This window comes from Vigna radiata, unplaced genomic scaffold, assembly GCF_000741045.1.
Source record: "Vigna radiata var. radiata cultivar VC1973A unplaced genomic scaffold, Vradiata_ver6 scaffold_238, whole genome shotgun sequence".
Taxonomy (NCBI): Eukaryota; Viridiplantae; Streptophyta; class Magnoliopsida; order Fabales; family Fabaceae; genus Vigna; species Vigna radiata.
In genome coordinates this window covers 351,573-369,857 of record NW_014543126.1, presented here as the reverse complement: position 1 = coordinate 369,857, position 18,285 = coordinate 351,573, and the positions used below count along the sequence as shown (strand labels likewise).

Genomic DNA, 18,285 nt, shown 5'->3' with positions numbered 1-18,285 from the left:
ATAAGTTAATGTTAAAAAGAAAAATTCATAAAACAATTTAAACATAGTTCAATATTTATAACATACTTTAACTTATATAAATATACATATAATTAACTTTACACTTAATTATTTAGATATATACATAGAGTTTGATTATAAATATACACTCGTAATAATATTTATGTTCTATATAATCATAAACATAAAAATTATTACCCTAGTACTAAGAATATTTATTTTTATTATAATTAAATAAAAATAAATACATAATATGAAAACAGATCTCTAAATGATATAACCAATAAGTAAGAATAAATAAATCGTCAAATATAAAAATAAACAATAATACAAATAAAACATTAATGATATAAAACTTAATTTCTATATAAAAATTATAACTATAAAAGGATATTTGATTAAAATTAATTATAATAAAAATATAATGAGTAGCATAGGAAAGAAATCATTATTTCTTTACCAAAGATGGCATACCATAATTTATTTAGAGTATCACGTAAGAACTAAAGTAACACAGTTTCTTACCTTGGATACCAAATTATGTACTATTTTATCTATAGTAATACTCATGTCTGAACACAAGCATATTAAAAATACACATATGGGTAAGAGGGTAATTTGCTCTGCATCAGCCATCTACCTCGCTTGGCTGGTTATTTATACACCATTGCTACCCTCACAGTAGCAGTAGCAGCACTCACTACTGCATTACTCCATAGTTAGCTATGGTGTCTTCAAACCATTTAGCTGCTATATCTCTCTCTTCCCTTCTCCTTGCTCTGCTTCTGTGTTCAGCAGGAGCTAGTTCTTCTTCCAAAAATTCCACAAAAATTGGCCAGGGCTACCGTCTTGTCTCCATTGAAGAGACCCCTGATGGTGGCCTTATAGGGATCCTGCAAGTTAAGCAGAAAACCAAAACATATGGCTCTGACATTCCCCTTCTTAGGTTCTATGTCAAGTAAGTCTCAATTCCTCTACTACTGCTGTGCACATTCATCTGCATTTTTGTTTCTGGAAAGTCCCCTTTTTGCATTTTCATAAAATTAGTTTGGGGAAAGGGGTTAGTCATAAATGTTTAAATCTCTGCTAAAGAAAATGTTTTTATTTAGTATTTGGAAGTGTGTGGGTTAAGATTGTGGATTCTGCTAGAAAAAAAATGTTTCTATTCAGTATCTGACAGGATCTTGAAGATGAATATGGAGGAAAAAGTAATGCTTTTGGTGTTTCAATAAAAGAAAAGGAAGTCTTTTTTACCTAGTATGTTTATATTTAGTATTTTAGTATCACGAAAGACAATTATGGAGGAAAAAGAAATAGTGTTTTTTGTGTTTCAATCCAAGAAAAAAAGTTTTTTTTTTTATTCTAATTTTGACCTTGTTAATTGTTTCTGATTTCGCAGGCATGAGGCAGATAATCGTTTAAGGGTACATATAACCGATGCACAGAAGCAAAGGTGGGAGGTTCCCTACAACCTTTTACCGAGGGAGCAACCACCACCTTTGTCTCAAAGCATTGGGAAGTTCAGGAAGAACCCTATAACTGTCTCTGAGTATTCTGGTTCTGAATTTCTATTTAGCTACACTTCAGACCCTTTTAGTTTTGTGGTTAAAAGGAAGTCCAATGGTGAGACCCTTTTTGATACCTCCTCTGGTGATTCTGACCCTTTTAGTTCTCTTGTTTTCAAGGACCAGTACCTTGAGATTTCCACCAAACTGCCTAAGGATGCCTCCTTGTATGGTTTGGGAGAGAACACACAGCCACATGGGATTAAGTTGTACCCTAGTGACCCTTACACCTTGTACACCACTGACATTTCTGCCATTAATCTCAATGCCGATCTGTATGGATCGCACCCTGTGTACATGGATCTCAGAAACTCAGGTGGCAAGGCTTCTGCACATGCTGTTCTGTTGCTCAATAGCAACGGAATGGATGTTTTCTACACAGGAACTTCTCTTACATACAAAATTATTGGAGGAGTTTTTGACTTTTACTTCTTTTCTGGGCCTAGTCCTCTGAATGTTGTTGATCAGTACACTGCCTTAATTGGCAGACCAGCTCCAATGCCTTACTGGGCCTTTGGTATGATTCATTTGTCACTCTTCTGTTTTTTAATACTGCCTTTTCTACTTGGTATTTATGGCATTACTGATATTTATTTGGGTGCTGTCAACATTTAATATTTAATATTCAACATTTAGCATTCTCCTTTTAGGTAGATTGAGTAATTATTCATTACGAAAACCGGGTCTTGATAGATCCAAATACTTAATGATACAGTGTCCTCGCCTTGAAAAAAAATCCAAGGAATTTAAGCTCTCATATCATTATTTGATTTCAGTGACTTTTCTTATGTACAATTTTGATATTATTTTCTTTTGGTGCATAATGCAGTTGAAAATGCAGGGAGTTTTGATTTTCCAATTAGCTGTTTTCTGCTTTAGCTTATCTGTATATTGAATAATGGGGGATGTTCTGATTTGTTTTCTAAAGTTGGGTCTGCAAAGATATTTTAAAGATAAGTCACAAATTTTATGAATTGTGTCGTGGTTAACTTTTGTACGTCCAATTTTAGTAGTTGAGTAATTTAATACCTTTCAGGTCCACATGGAACGATAAGGTGCCACATAAAAGTTGGTAACTTAACTTTTCCATATAAAAGAATTACCCTTTTCTAAATAAACTTTTGATTCAAGAATTTGACCTTTGTTACATGATTCTACAAAGCAATCTGTGGGTCCTTGTCAAGGACTATCATTGCATACACGTGGTATATCACTTTACTTTTTATCTAGGGAGAAAGATGTACTGATAGGACTAACCTTGGCAATAATTTTCCTGTCCTTTTAAAGATAGGGTTTCTTGATAAATGGAATTAAAGGATCAATTACTACAATAGGGATGAGGGTTATTGTGAAAAATTCATGAATCAGTTTTCAATACAATTTTAAAACTGATCCAAGGACTTTTCATCTTCAATTTTAACTTGGTGCTGTCCTGATCTCGGATGCCCTTTGTTATTTAATCTGCTTGATCTTGCGGACATGTCTGGAATAACATTATCCTTGTGTCAAGGGAAGTATACAGTTATATTATTATTGTTTCCTACGATCTAACGGTGGATTCTTGCTGTGTCTGTGTGTATATTTGTCATTGGGGAGAGGAGTGGAGTAGAGAGACAAGATGAAGTTTTGCCTTATATCTATATAATCTGCATTTACATTTGAAAATGGTATCTGGATTTTTCTTTCCATGAGTAGTTTAACTGATATTTTCACGTATTTGGTATTGTAGGGTTCCACCAATGCAGATGGGGATATCACAATCTCTCAGTGGTTGAAGATGTTGTGGAGAATTACAAGAAGGCTCAAATCCCACTTGATGTGATTTGGAATGATGATGATCACATGGATGGGAAGAAGGACTTCACACTCAACCCTGCGAACTACCCTCGTCCAAAGCTTTTGAACTTCCTGGACAAGATACACAACATTGGCATGAAATATGTTGTCATTATAGACCCTGGAATTGCTATCAACACCAGTTATGGTGTTTATCAAAGGGGTGTGGCTAATGATGTTTTTATCAAATATGATGGGGAACCCTTCGTGGCTCAAGTTTGGCCTGGGGCAGTAAACTTCCCTGATTTTCTTAATCCAAAGACGGTTTCTTGGTGGGTTGATGAGATCCGCCGCTTCCATGAACTTGTACCTGTTGATGGCCTGTGGATCGACATGAACGAGGTGTCAAATTTCTGTTCTGGAAAGTGCAAAGTTCCCAAGGGAAAGTGCCCTACTGGAACAGGACCTGGATGGATATGTTGCTTGGAATGCAAGAACATCACTAGCACAAGGTGGGACGATCCTCCATACAAAATTAACGCCTCAGGAATAAAAGCTCCTATCGGCTTCAAAACAATAGCCACTAGTGCATACCACTATAATGGTGTGTTAGAGTATGATGCTCACAGTCTTTATGGCTTCTCACAATCCATAGCAACTCACAAGGGCCTTCAAGGGCTTCAAGGAAAAAGACCCTTTATTTTGTCCCGTTCTACATATGTTGGTTCAGGCAAATATGCTGCACATTGGACAGGTGACAATCAGGGAACATGGGAAAACTTGAAGTATTCTATCTCCACAATGCTCAATTTTGGCATATTTGGGGTGCCAATGGTGGGTTCAGATATATGTGGGTTCTATCCACAGCCTACTGAAGAACTATGCAATAGATGGATTGAAGTAGGGGCTTTCTACCCATTCTCAAGGGATCATGCAAACTACTACTCCCCTAGACAGGAGCTTTACCAATGGCAGTCAGTGGCTGAGTCTGCTAGAAATGCTTTGGGGATAAGATATAAGCTGCTTCCATTCCTTTACACCCTGAACTATGAAGCTCATGTCAGTGGAGCCCCAATAGCCAGACCTCTTTTCTTCTCATTCCCAACATACACTGAATGTTATGGCCTTAGCACCCAGTTCTTGCTAGGAAGCAGTCTCATGGTTTCTCCAGTGCTTGAGCAGGGGAAAACACAAGTGAAAGCACTGTTTCCTCCCGGTAGCTGGTACAGTTTGCTTGATTGGACTCACACCATTACATCAAAGGACGGAGTCTACGTTACCCTGGATGCTCCTCTGCATGTTGTCAATGTGCATTTGTATCAGAATACCATTCTTCCAATGCAGCAGGGTGGATTGGTCTCCAAGGAGGCCAGAACGACACCCTTCACCCTCATCGTAACCTTCCCATCTGGAGCAGCACAAGGAGAGGCTAAGGGCAACCTTTTCCTTGACAATGATGAATTACCAGACATGAACCTTGGAAATGGGTATTCAACCTATGTTGATCTGTATGCAACTGTGAACCAAGGAGCCGTGAAAGTTTGGTCAGATGTCCAAGAGGGGAAGTTTGCCTTGGATAAAGGTTGGATCATTGACTCCATATCAGTGTTGGGATTAGATGGAAGTGGAGCAGTTTCTTCACTTGAGATAGATGGAAAGCCTCTAATTGGTGCGTCAAATGTGAATGTTAGTACATCACAGCATGAGCACTTGAACAGTGAGGGAGAAGGAGAAAAGAAAACTGTCATGGTTGCTTTAAAGGGCTTGCAGATCCCAGTGGGTAAAAACTTTGCTATGACCTGGAAAATGGGGTGAAGATAGTTTCAGTGTCCTCATATGTTATTTATGATTTTGCAACTTTGTTGTGTTCTTTTCCTTTCTACAATTCTTGTAGGTGTTGTGAGGGAGAGGAGATGAGCTAGAATTGTGCTCGTCCTTTTCCATTTTAAGTAGCAATTTGAATGTTATGTTAGTTTTTTTTTGCACTCCGGTTCAAACTTGTCATTCAAGTGAGTGATTTAGAAGAATAAACTAAACTCAACATTATGAATCTAGTAAAAAAATCGAGAATGTAATCATTATCAGCTTATATAGTTTAGGTGGTCTCATCCTCGTATGCATCTTCTTTTTTAAAGGTCATTTCAGCAGGTATGACATAGAACGTGTCAGTAATACATCCATACATACGTACCGGTGTCAACTACCGATTATTTCCATTGAATGCTGAAACAATAACCTCAATTTTTCAGGAAAAAGAACATTTTAAAATGAATACAAAATTTCAACATTCTATCATTTTATTCTTTGCTCCACGTTTGCATAATCAAATTCTAAGGATTTGTTCACTTGAGTAGATTTGAGGAAGAGTAAATAAGAGAATTTGATGATAATTTTTGTTTTTATTTAGTTTAATAGATTTGGAGATAACTGAGAATAGATTTGGAAGTAAATTTTTTCAATCTGTCATATAAATTAAATTCTACACTAATTTTCACAAATTTTAATTCCAAATTTATTATCGGTTACCTTCAAATCTATTCAAATAAACAATAAAAAAATTACTTTCAAATTCTCTCAATTAATCTTCTCCAAATCTACTCAAGTGAACAAAATTTAAACTCCTTTTTATCACTACAATATGTATACACAACCAAAAAAAAAGTAAATGCACATAAAAATACCTAATAAATATTAAATGGATATTCTTAAATTCATACATATGTACACATTTTAATTAATTTTAGTTAATTGATTGTTGATAGGATGGTATAAGTATTATATCTAATATGAGATTACTCATTACTTGTTATATTTTAATTAACTGAGTGATTAATATGGGTGAATTTTATTTTATTATATCTAAGAAAAAAAATTAATTTTTAAAAAATTATATTTTGTGATATAGCTCATTTAAATTTATTTTTCAGAAATATTAAATTTATTTATATTAATATTTTGTTGCGTATGTTATTAGAATTGTATTTTAAAATTAATTTTTTCATCTAAAAATATGTTGAAATGTTGTCATTAAATTTCAAAATATAACCGATGCTAATAAATTTATATAAAAAGCATGATTAAAATCTCGTGTTTCAAAATCATTGAGAAAGAAGAACTTGTTTGTGTTGACAATCTAACTTTTTAGGGTCATTTTTTAAGTTATTTAGAACTTGTTTAGGTGTTAAATTAAGCAAGATTGGAAGTAGGACTGATATTTGGTCATTGAGTTGATTTTTTTTGTCACCATTTTAGTTCATAGTTGAGGTTCTAACTAGTGAAAACTTAAAGTAGAAAGGTTGTGAAGAAACTGGAGTCTTGGAGTGTATTATTGAGTCCATTATGACTTGTTCATAACTTTGCTTTGCTGAAATTGGTATTAGGAGGAGTAGAAAGGAGATTGGGTAAGTTTAAAGTAGTCAAGTTTGTTTGGGATATCTACTTTGAGTTAGAAATGTGTTTTCAAATGTTTCTCAATGCGTAAGAGGTTATAGGAATCATTTAAATATGTGTAGAGGGTAGCAAATGTCATATTAGAGGTGTTTTAGGGGCTAGTGTGGCGTTGAGCCCCCTTTAAGGGCGCCTGAGCATCACTTTCCAGTAAGCTCCCTAGCTCGCTCACGTTGAGCGTCCCATTCCAATGGGCTCTGGCGCCAGGCGTTGGGTATTCTTTTGTAGGTTTTTGGTTTTCCAATTTTTAGGTTGTTATGTGATTTTGATGCACTAATTTGGATACTGTGGTAAAAGAATTCTAAGGAAGAATTTCTAGTGTTGTTGGTATGAATGTAGGGAGTTCAGTCTTAGGAGTTATCTTGAAACTCTAATGGTTATTCATTCTCAATTAAAGAAGATTGATATATGTGGTGAGAGTAACAAGATGTCTTAGTCTAGGTGCTTCGAGTATGACCTAAGACATGGTACAAACTAACCTAGTGAGTGTGGTAGGGTGAAACTTGTTGACAATGACTTTGCAAAGAAGTAGAGGTCACCACAAGTGTACAACCTGCCATAGATCGACATTCATACTAAATTCGGATAGTCTAGTCTAGGTCTTGATATGTTTAATATGTTTGGTTTGTGTGATAAATATGATCCAAGTATGAAATGCTTAAAGTATATTATGAATTGTTTTGTATCACTAACTTATCCTTTTTGTTTGAGTATTGTTGGTATGTTCTTCTGCTTTTATCTTAGTTATGATCATCTAGTGGTGTGAGCATAGGGCGATGAGTTGACCGTGAAACAAGCTTTGGATGGAAGGATAACAAATGTTTTGTTTTCTCTATACTAGTTTGTTGTATATAGTTTTGCTATTTGTATAAAATTTTAATTTTATGGTTATAATAAATGACTATAATGAAAACTTTTATTTTTTATCCTGTTAACTATTCTATTTTATTAATTATATGATAGCTCCGTTAGTTTAATATATAATTGGAAATGTTACATAAATTCATCAAATAATAATAATGAAGATAAATAAATTAATTTTTCATATAGTTTAGTAAATAATAAAAAATAATCTGAAAAGTTGTGTTAGTATTACTAATATTGGTCTTGAGAAAGAAAAATGGCAGACAAAGAAAGGGGACAATAATAAAATTGTAGACAACAAATACCTTTTATTCGTTTCGGTGATGATCTCCTTCGCAAAGGTTGGACCAAATTGATATCAGATCTTCCTATTAATTTTGTTATGAACATCTCAAACATTCTCAATAATTGTCTCAATTGTCTACGTAATAATGAAAGCGAATATATATATATATATATATATATATATATATATATATATATATATATATATATATATATATATATATATATATATATATATATTGCTTTCAAACGTAAAAGCAAATCATAGCAATTGTTTTTCAGGAATCATAATGACTTAGTAGGAAGGTGGAAGGAAAAGAAAATAAAATAAAATTTATGTTCAACTTTTTTATTAACATTTGATAGATATAAAGAAAGTTTAATAGATTTTGAAAGGGAGAATAAAAAATATTATAAATTCAAATTTTCAACCAAAAAATTCTAACAACTAATATTTATAGATAAATAAAAAATAAAATATAAAAAACATGACACGTTAAATATTTAAAAAGTAATTTAGAAAAAGCTACTTTTATAAATAAATTAAGTTACATATATCTTAGATTTTAAAGTAATTTACTCACCTTTCTTACTTTTTTTTTTGTTACTTATTATTTCACCTCTAACTTTTAAAAGACTCTAACTTTTAAAAGACTATTTTTGTATTTTTAATAAAACAACAAACAAACAAGGTATACCTTAAATTAAAGTATACATTTTTTATCATACATTTTTTTTTTTACTTTTAATAAACAAAGAATAATGAATCAATAAGTAGATAAAAAGAAAAGAAAGATTAACACAAACAATTTATACTAGTTCGGTTATCACAAACCTATATCTAGTCTTCCTTCAATAACCTTAGTTGAAGGGATTCCACTATAATGATTAAGTATACAAGAATACAGAGACAACCCTCTCAATGCACTCCTCTCACCACTCAAAATCAAAATAGCAACACAAGATATGAACACCCTCAATCTCTTACAAATACGAAGAGTAATCCCAACTCTTGAAACCTGACTAACCAGCACAGGTACATAATATAAATTGGTTGAAGAACCTGATCTTGAACACACTCTTCAAAGTGTAGAATTAATCAGAACCAATGTAGTCCAATTACCTTGAATGAATCCTTGTTGTTTGAACACCAAGGAAGTTTTAATTCCTACAAGAATGTTTCTTTGAGAGCACCTGTACACAAACTCAGAAGATTTTTCAGTATTTGAAAATGTTAACGTTTTGGAAACAGGTTTCAAGACACATATATATAGGATTTGCTGCAGTATAATCAATTATGTTAATTGCGTAATCTTTTATTCTTTTTCTCTACTTTAACAGATTATCCTATGTGTGTAATCGATTATTTAAACACTTAAGCCTATTATTGATTCATTTAACACTCTTAACAAATTAGGCTATTTATATAATGGATTAGACTATGCTCACTGTTTTAACCGATTATCAAACTTATGTAATTGATTATTTCCACACTTAGCCATATTAGCCATCCATTTTCCATCCTTAATAGATTATCTCACATATATAATATATTATGGCTTGTTCTCCATTTTAATCGGTTATGTACCCTATATAATCGATTATAACAGAGCAGTTTTCCCATGTTAGCTTTCTAAGTGATCTAGCTAAATCTAACAGATTATATAACTGATTTAATCGATTATTTATACTAGAAATGAGATTATTAATCTGTTTTAAGCTTCATTCATTCAACACTAATGGAATTACATATCTAGCACAAACATGATAAAGATAAAACATTTGTTATGCCATTTGTTATGCAAGAAACCACTAATAATCATTTAATTATTCATCATAAAAAAACTAAGATATAAAGAGGTTAAGCTCCCCCTATCAACAAATTCCTCCCCTAAAGGTCCTTTTTTCTGTTTGGTTAGGGTTACATCTTCCTTTTGATCCATTCAAAAAGGAAGTTTTTAATAAAATGAATGTTGTTCCAACACAATTGCATCCCAATAGTTCTAAAACACTTTGGCTTTGTTCAAACAACCAACATCTTCTTTAATTTTTGGGTTTAGATTATGATGACTTGGGCCCAAGTCCAAACTCCATTCAAGGATTCATTACTCATGGTATGGCTAGGAAGCTTCAAGAATAACTTGGAGATACATCAAAGGATCTCCAATCATTATATACTCAATTCCATTGGTAGCTTTTGGACCCAAATGAAGCCCACTTGAAGTCCATTTCAGTCCATGAAGAAGGCAACCCACTTTAGCTTTCAGATTTGGCTCACTCACCGCCTCCTAACTTGTGCCCAGTGGCTACGCAAAGACCTCTTTCTCATGCAGTGTTTTTGGTGATTTTTTCGAATTTTAACACATGTAAAACGCTGCATCCTCGTGGCATGTGATCCTAGATTAGTGGTTGGTGATCAACAACATATCATCCTTGTGCAAAGGTGCTGCAAACTCTATAAAAACAACTCTCCTCCATTGTATTAATTACTTTTTGATGCACAGTGTTACGCTGTTGAGATGACTCCAACTCCCTATTTCTTGAAAAGTCACCTTCAATCTAAGTTCTCCCTTTACCCCTTTAACTTCCTTCCATAGTTGGTAGGTCGCTTGAGCTAGATCCTTTATTACACATACCTTAAATTAATTAATTCAACCAAAAACTTCTATATCAACTGCACCTTGGTTTTGTAACACCCCTAATGGGATGCCATGTGTAAAGAAATAATCAATCTTACTCAACACAAAATATGTAAAATCGTTCTCACCATTTACTCAAAAGCTTTTATAAAGTATAACCACGAAAACAAAAACCACAATTTTATAAGATGTACATACAATGCAAAAATAAAACCTTACATATCCTTTAAAAACACCAATTCGGAAAAAAACAATTAAATTTAAACAAAATCTCAAAGTAATAATTTTCCCATCTCTTGCCAAGCCACTTGATGAATCATTATTTTCTCCTATTTACTTATCTTTCTAGATTAGGTTTAATTATTGAATTGTGCTTAACTATCTATTATTTTTCTCAATTTTTCTATTTGGGTTTAATTCGACCAGTAATTCATATTTTAATTAATTTGATTTTTGTGAGCATAATTATTCCCATTATTATTTTCAGGGAAATTTTGGAATTTTATTCTGTACTTCAAGAGGAGTTGCCACGTCATCTACCACGTCAGCACAACACCATTGCCCACCTCATCATTTTTTGTTTCGTTTGCATTTTATTTCATTGTAATTTTGGGTCAGATTTATGAGTTGGGCCCATTTTTAGAATGGGTAAGGTAAACTTGCCTAAGTTTTAGGACCCATGCAGCCTGAATTTTGGAATTGGCCTTTAGAACGTAAGAGCTGCTAAAGGGGTCTTAGGTTTTTCGTTCTCATTTTTCCTTTTTTTCTTAGTCATTTTTTGTTGTTCCTATTTTCTAACCTCCATTGTTCTTCAATGAATTACAGTTTGTGTTCTTCTCTATGTTGCAATTTGGTTTAATGGAAGGTTAAATCTGTTGATTTGGTAACTAGAATGATTGTAATTTTTCCTTGAGATTATTGCACCATTGCTTTTCTGCTCCTCTTTCCTCTGGATCATATTTAATCTAGTTGTGTGTGTTATAATTTGGTTCATGCTTAATGGTCTAATTTGTATACATATAAACCTGATTGCTTAATCTCTAGTGCAGAAGTGATTAAATCTATGTGTGCATTTGCTTAATTCATAGTCATGAAAATCATATTAATCTCCGCTTAGTTGATTGATTCGTGTTGGATTGGGGGTGAGAGAAAAGAATGACTTATTTTTAATTCAGGAATAGAGGCATTACAATCTAACTAGTAGCCAACCTGTCTTAAATAATTGTTTAATCTACACTATTTGCTCATTTTATTTTAATTCATATAATCTACTCAACCCCCCACTACGTGTTCGATGCTTTGACAGAGAGAGAATTGGTCCTTGAGAGATGACCTAGGAGTCACTTCTTAGTGTTGCATTTAATTGCATTTATTTCATAGAGTACGACATGGATCAAATTTGGTGTCGTTGCTGGGGACCAACGGTTTCTGTCGAACATTTTGTTTTGATTTGTTTCATGTTAAATTAAGTCCATCCATGATGTTGTCTTGCATTTTTCTACATCTATTGATACGGGTTGCATGTTAAACAAGGTAGAATTTGGAGAGTTCAAGCTATTTAACATGTTTTGACATGAAAATTCAATGAACAAGATGAATAATGTTGTGAATAGTGCATGAATAGTATCCAATTTTCCTAATTAATTGGCAATTTTTGTTTTCATAGTTAGAGGTGTTGTTTTTGCTTGAAATTTTGTATGTTCACTTCTTTCAATCTATATTTTAATTGACAAATCCCATAGGCACCTATAGTAGTCCCAATTCTGAGATTCAAAATTTTTTGAGACCTAGATTTGTGAAAACTTTAACTACCATAACTTATGATTTGGACATTGAGATTTATTGATCCCAACTTGCGTAATTGGTTTACAATGCTCAGATCTTCAAAAAGATGTTTTCTATTTCTTTTTTATTTTTGATGTTTTATTTCCCTGTTTTTACAAACTTTCTTTTTGTGGTTGATATAATTATCCTTTGAATTTTTCTTTGAAATTTGGTGTGCCATCTTTTCATGATTTTAGGGTGTTGCTAAAAGATTTTCAGATCATTTGGACAATGTTTGAGTATACTTCCAGTTTTACCCCTATGTGTGCTTGTGTTGAATTTGAATGATATGTGTTGACATAATGCATGACTAGAGGCAATATGAGACTACTACCATACTTTGATCCTGAAATCAATAGGACCTTCCATAGATTAGTTAGGAATTCTAAGATTTATCTTTAGAGTCTATACCACTAGATATCATTAGTTTAAATAATTCTGAGCATTCTCCTTTTGTGTCTACTAATTTCTATTTTGTGCATACTGCTTCTGATTCTGATTCTGCTGGTTTTTATACTGAGAGTAATATGACTCAACCTCCACCTTGTGAGAGGACTCTTAGGGAGATGGCTGCACTTGATTTCCCTTATGAGAGTTTGTGCATCCAGTATCCTGATGAAGATGTTCCATATGTTCTCAAGACTGTACTAATACATTTGTTGCCCAAGTTCCATGGTCTTGTAGGTGAATGCCTTCATAAACATCTGAAGGAATTCCATATAGTCTGTTCCACAATGAAACCTCTAAATGTCCTTGAAGATCACATATTCTTAAAGGCATTTTTATATTCATTGGAGGGAGTGGCAAAGGACTGGTTGTATTATCTTGCTCCCAAGTCCATCACTAGTTGGGATGATCTTAAGAGAATGTTTTTGGAGAAATTATTCCCTGCATCTAGGACCATGGCCATCAGAAAAGATATTTCTAGGATCAGAGAGCTTGGTGGAGAGAGCTTATGTGCAAGTTGTCCCCACTACCAGATTTTTGATTAACTCCTTCTTCAGTACTTTTATGAAAGGAAAACTTTAATTACATTATGGACTTAGCAAATTTCTTTAATTTTTGTTACTCTAAGTGACTCCCAGATTTTGGGCATTACATATAGTCCGCCTTTGATGACATTATTTTGTGACATATGTTATGTTATATTTTTTGGTTACTCACCCTTGCCTATTGTAGTTGTGATTCCACCTGCAATTATCGTACTTGTATGAGAGGAGATGATGTTACAGATAAGGCAGGACTAGAGTAATACAATTAGAGAGATGGGAAATAATTATTGCTGTGATTTTATATTTAAAGATCTTTTATTGTTCAAACATTTGACTTTTAAAAAGGATATGTAAGATTTGAATTGTAATGATGTAAGAATGTTTGAACAATTGAAGTTTTGTTTCAACGATGTTACATTATGGAAAAAAAAATTGACGAGAAGGAATTTATAAAATTTTTCACTTTATTACTTAACACGTGGCATTCTATTAAGGGTGTTACAGTTTGGAACTAAAAGAAAAAAAAAAAAAAGTCTCTTCTCCTTTTAGTTGCTTGTAATGCAAGTTACCTCTTGTATAGTTTTAGTTTTGAACTTTAAGCTAGTTAGATAGCTTATATACCTTTAGGATGATGTAGAATTGAGAGTTGTGGGACCTAAAACCTATTTTAGAAGCTACATTTCAGATTTAAGGTCTCTAAGTCCACATCCCTTAGTTTTCTCAACCTTTTTCATCTCATAGTGCTATATAAGCAACCTAAGGTCTCCTTTGTATATACACCTTAAAATTTGAATATAAAGAGTGTTTTGCATTCAATTGTATTACTTCTTTGAGATATTATTTTGTCTCTTAATATAAATTTAAGTCTTATCTTGTGAAGAATAATGGACGATCCTCCTTGACAATTATCTTGGATCCTTCCAAGTAGTATGTCTTCAAATTCATAAGTTTCCTTTCCTTTTTCTATTTCAATTTTGGTTTTTTTAATTTCATTTCTAATTTGTCTTCTTTAGTTTTTAGTTTTAATTCTATCTAGGCATGTTGTTCCATATCAATGAGTTGAGAGGAATAAAACAAGAGTTGTGCGACATAAAAGTTGTGAAGGAGGAGCTGGGAGGTGCAGAGCAAAAGTGAGAGAGATAAGTAGAAATGAAGGTTTTTACTCTGTTCAAAGCCGAAGACACTTATTGGCCTTTTCAAAACATTAGGGATGCGGAAAGAAAACTATGAGGTGCAGAAAGAAGCGCCAAATACAAGCTAATATAAGGAAAGAAACTAATCCATAGATCCCTTTTACAATTCTATGCTAATATAAAGAAAGAAACTAATCCATATATCCCTTTTACAACTCTACAGTAAATCATTCTAAAAATAATAAAACATAACACAAGAGTCCAAGTTCAACAAATCATATTTCCAAATTAAAGTGTCAAAAGTATAAAATCTATTACAACTGAAATAATCCCAAAATGATATCTACAAAAAGAAGTCATGATCAAAACAATTACTCAAGATTAGATGAACTAAAAATGTAAAATTAAAGTAAATTTGTCACATAATCCATTTTATTACTAAAACGTAAAAATGATCTTCTAAAAAAATAAAACATCTAGAAAGTGTAATCACTATACAATAAAACTATAAAACTGTTCACACAATCTGTTATTAATGGCTTAGAAGATTTTTATTGTAGATTCACGATAGGTGCAAAATGTTTTTATTGAAATATGAATAAGGGAGAAGATAAAAAATTCCTTATTGAGATATGAACTCATTTAAAATGAGATATAATAATAATGTCTAAGTATTAAATGGAGTTCCACCCAACACAATATTTAGAAAATGATGTTAATAAAAGTATGAAATGACAATCATGTAACTAGAAAAAAAATTATACCTCCATGTGATAAAAATGTGTGTCTATATATGAGAGAATAAAAAGAATTCTATATTTTAGTTGTATTCATTATGTTATTCTTAATTAAAGTGTGATTAAATTGTTATTGGTTGAATTTGGTTTTATTATCCTAAATAATTGAATAATGATTCTTGTTTTGAGCACAATATTACAATTATAATTATTCTTAGAACATTTTATTATTAAATGATAAATGATTTATGCTTTCAATATGTTGAAACTAATTTTTATGACATATAAAGTTAAGATAATTGTTCCTTTTTCCCACTAGAGATGGTTGAGTTTTTTCCACTGGATACATTTTGACATACTTAACGTATGTTTGGAAAATTTGTCTTAACGAACTCAAGTTCAAGAGTTTTCAACATAAAAGTGCTAACTGTTCTAAAATAAAAAATAAATATACTTTTGTTTGAAGAGTCGATTTTTCCGTTGTGATACAATAGGGTCATATTCTTAAATAATAAAAAATTATCATATAAAAAGAATTTCTAAAAAAAATATTAATTTCATTATATTGATTTTTTATATTTCGATAAACATACCTGTTTCGGATGGAAGCGAGATTACAATAGACCACAGCGAACCTGCTCTTTGTTTCTGAATTCTCGTAGTAGTTGGAACACCGAACGGGAGTACCTACAGGTTAGCACTCCAACGATCAAGTCAGCAGAGTTATTACGATGATAATATTCAGAAAATCAATCCCTCCTTACCTGAGCTATGCTTGCCTATTTATAGAGAAATATATCCACAATAATAGGAGGCACGTTACGCTTAGTCACGTACTCCGTACTTTTCTCCGCGAACTTAGCTGTTAGCTGTAANCGTAGTAGCAACCACTTCCCTCCTTCTAGATATTTACTCCGCCATTCGCTCCGCTAAATCCGCGAACTCTCTCCACTAACTTAACTATCGCTACTTCTTCGGTATAATCCTCACCCCGATCTTCTTGGCCTATCTCCCGATCTACCAAACTCTTCTGACCTTTTTCTTGTAGTCTTTACANAGGTCACCAGCTATCCTCTATGAGCGTATTTCTCCCTATCGGCATTAACTCATTCCCGATCTTCCTCTTCGTGACCCCGATCGACTTGAGCCATCTATATTACATAAGCCCCCCGAGCCCTTAACGATGCCAAGAGTGTAAGGGTTTCTGAATAAATAAATGTATTGACTGAAGAGACATAACGGATAAATAGTTATTACTCTTGGAAAAAACGTTTGGTCTCCAGCCGTAGGATGAACAATGAGGAATGGCTGAGATTAAGCCATGACGTCATCACGAAGGACGTGAACAGGCATAAAATCTGAAGCGTTAGATATGGAGGTAATGGACGGCAGAGATGAAGATATGAAACCGTCTATTGCGGCTATAAATAGGGGGGAGGGACCACTGTCATTTTCACTCTGTACACTTCCCTTGCTCTTGAATACTGAACGGGCTACCGATATTGCCGACCGCCACTCGAAGCAAGGTAATGTCTTCCTCTTCTTCATCAACTGATACTGAGGATGACTGTCCGGGGGGTGCTGATCATAGGAGTAAGTCATCGTCAGCAATTCCAGTGATTCTAGTAGCTCGTCCGGTCACTTTTATGTCGAATTCAATATCGACGATTCCCGGACATGGACGTCCATTTTAGCACCGCCGAGGGTAGAAGGGTACGAATGGGCTCCCCATGAGGTACAAACCTACCTTCCTTACTATATTCGTAGAGCTACCATAAGGCATCTATTACAAAAGGTATATATTTTATCTGACTTTAGGGATGTTGACGATTATACTCTAGTAGTAAGTCGTTCGAATGAAAGGGCCTGTCACGGTCGGGAGGGGTATAGTTTAGATTTTTTCTATGTATATATAACATTGTTCAAAGATTTAGGTGTAAGACTGCCCTTCACTGAATTTCAAATGGGAGTATTAAAATACTTGAACATATGCCCTGCCCAACTTCACCCTAACGAGTGGGCTTGTGTGCAAGCCTTTCAGGTGTTATGCACCGGTCTGCAGCTTGATCCCACCCCTAAATCTTTCTTACATTTCTTCCGAGTATTTCCTAACTCCAGTAGATCTTGGATATCCCTCCTTCCGGCTAAAGATAAACAACTATTCACTTCTTTTAACTCCTCATACAAAGACTTTAAAGCCAATTACTGTAAAATAGCTATTCGGGAACCAGGTCGGCCAAAATATTTTTTAAACAATGGTGAACCAAAATTTCCGTTATATTGGACCAAAGAGCTTACCCGGTTAGAATCATGGCCACTAACAGATATGACGGATGACGAGTTGAATGTTGTCAATAAGATCGATCAGTTACCCCGCAAGACGTCATCCCGTATACTGATAAAACTTCTCGGCACCGAGGAGTTACGAACTACCGTATTAGGTACGTCTTGCTTCCTACCGTTTGCCGATCGTCCATCATTATTGACTTGTCTAAATTTACCTTTTACTTGCAGAGCTGTCTGAAGGAATGGATCAACACACTGCTTTCGCTCGATTGATGGCTCAGAAAAAACTAAAGAAAATTGCTGAAAGTTCCTCCTCACCGGCGTCACCAGCGAAATCTACTCCTACAGTTAATCCGGCTTTAAAAATAACTGATTCAGTAGACGATGTGGTTGAGACCAAAGCCACCAAGTCCCACGCAACAAGGGGCAAACCTAAGAGGAAAGCGGAAAAAACACCCTCTCCGCCTAAAAAACAGAAAGTGAGTATGCCTTTACTGACCGGGCCACTAGACCCGATGTTCATGTGTCCGATCGGCTGCAGTTCAACCTCTCCCCGGATGAAAGGAAACCATTCAAGGAGATGACACCCAGTGAATCCATCAACATGGCATACGAGTTGATTGCTCGCGCAAGTGTTTGTTTGAATTATTCTGCTGGGACAACCAAGCCTTTGTTGGTGAATGAACTGGAAGTAGCCATGAGTGAATTGGCAGATTTTAAGAAGAAGAACATTGCCT

At 33.8% G+C, this 18,285-nt stretch overlaps 1 protein-coding gene across 1 annotated transcript; it reads left to right on the top strand.

The window, feature by feature from the left end:
• Window positions 1–673: 673 nt before the first annotated feature.
• Window positions 674–5,404, top strand: LOC106753219 (alpha-xylosidase 1). Its single transcript, XM_014635012.2, has 3 exons — window positions 674–958; window positions 1,400–2,082; window positions 3,295–5,404. Exons 1-3 carry the CDS (start codon window positions 726–728, stop codon window positions 5,154–5,156), a joined length of 2,778 nt encoding a protein of 925 aa, XP_014490498.1. The 5' UTR covers window positions 674–725; the 3' UTR covers window positions 5,157–5,404.
• Window positions 5,405–18,285: the final 12,881 nt, after the last annotated feature.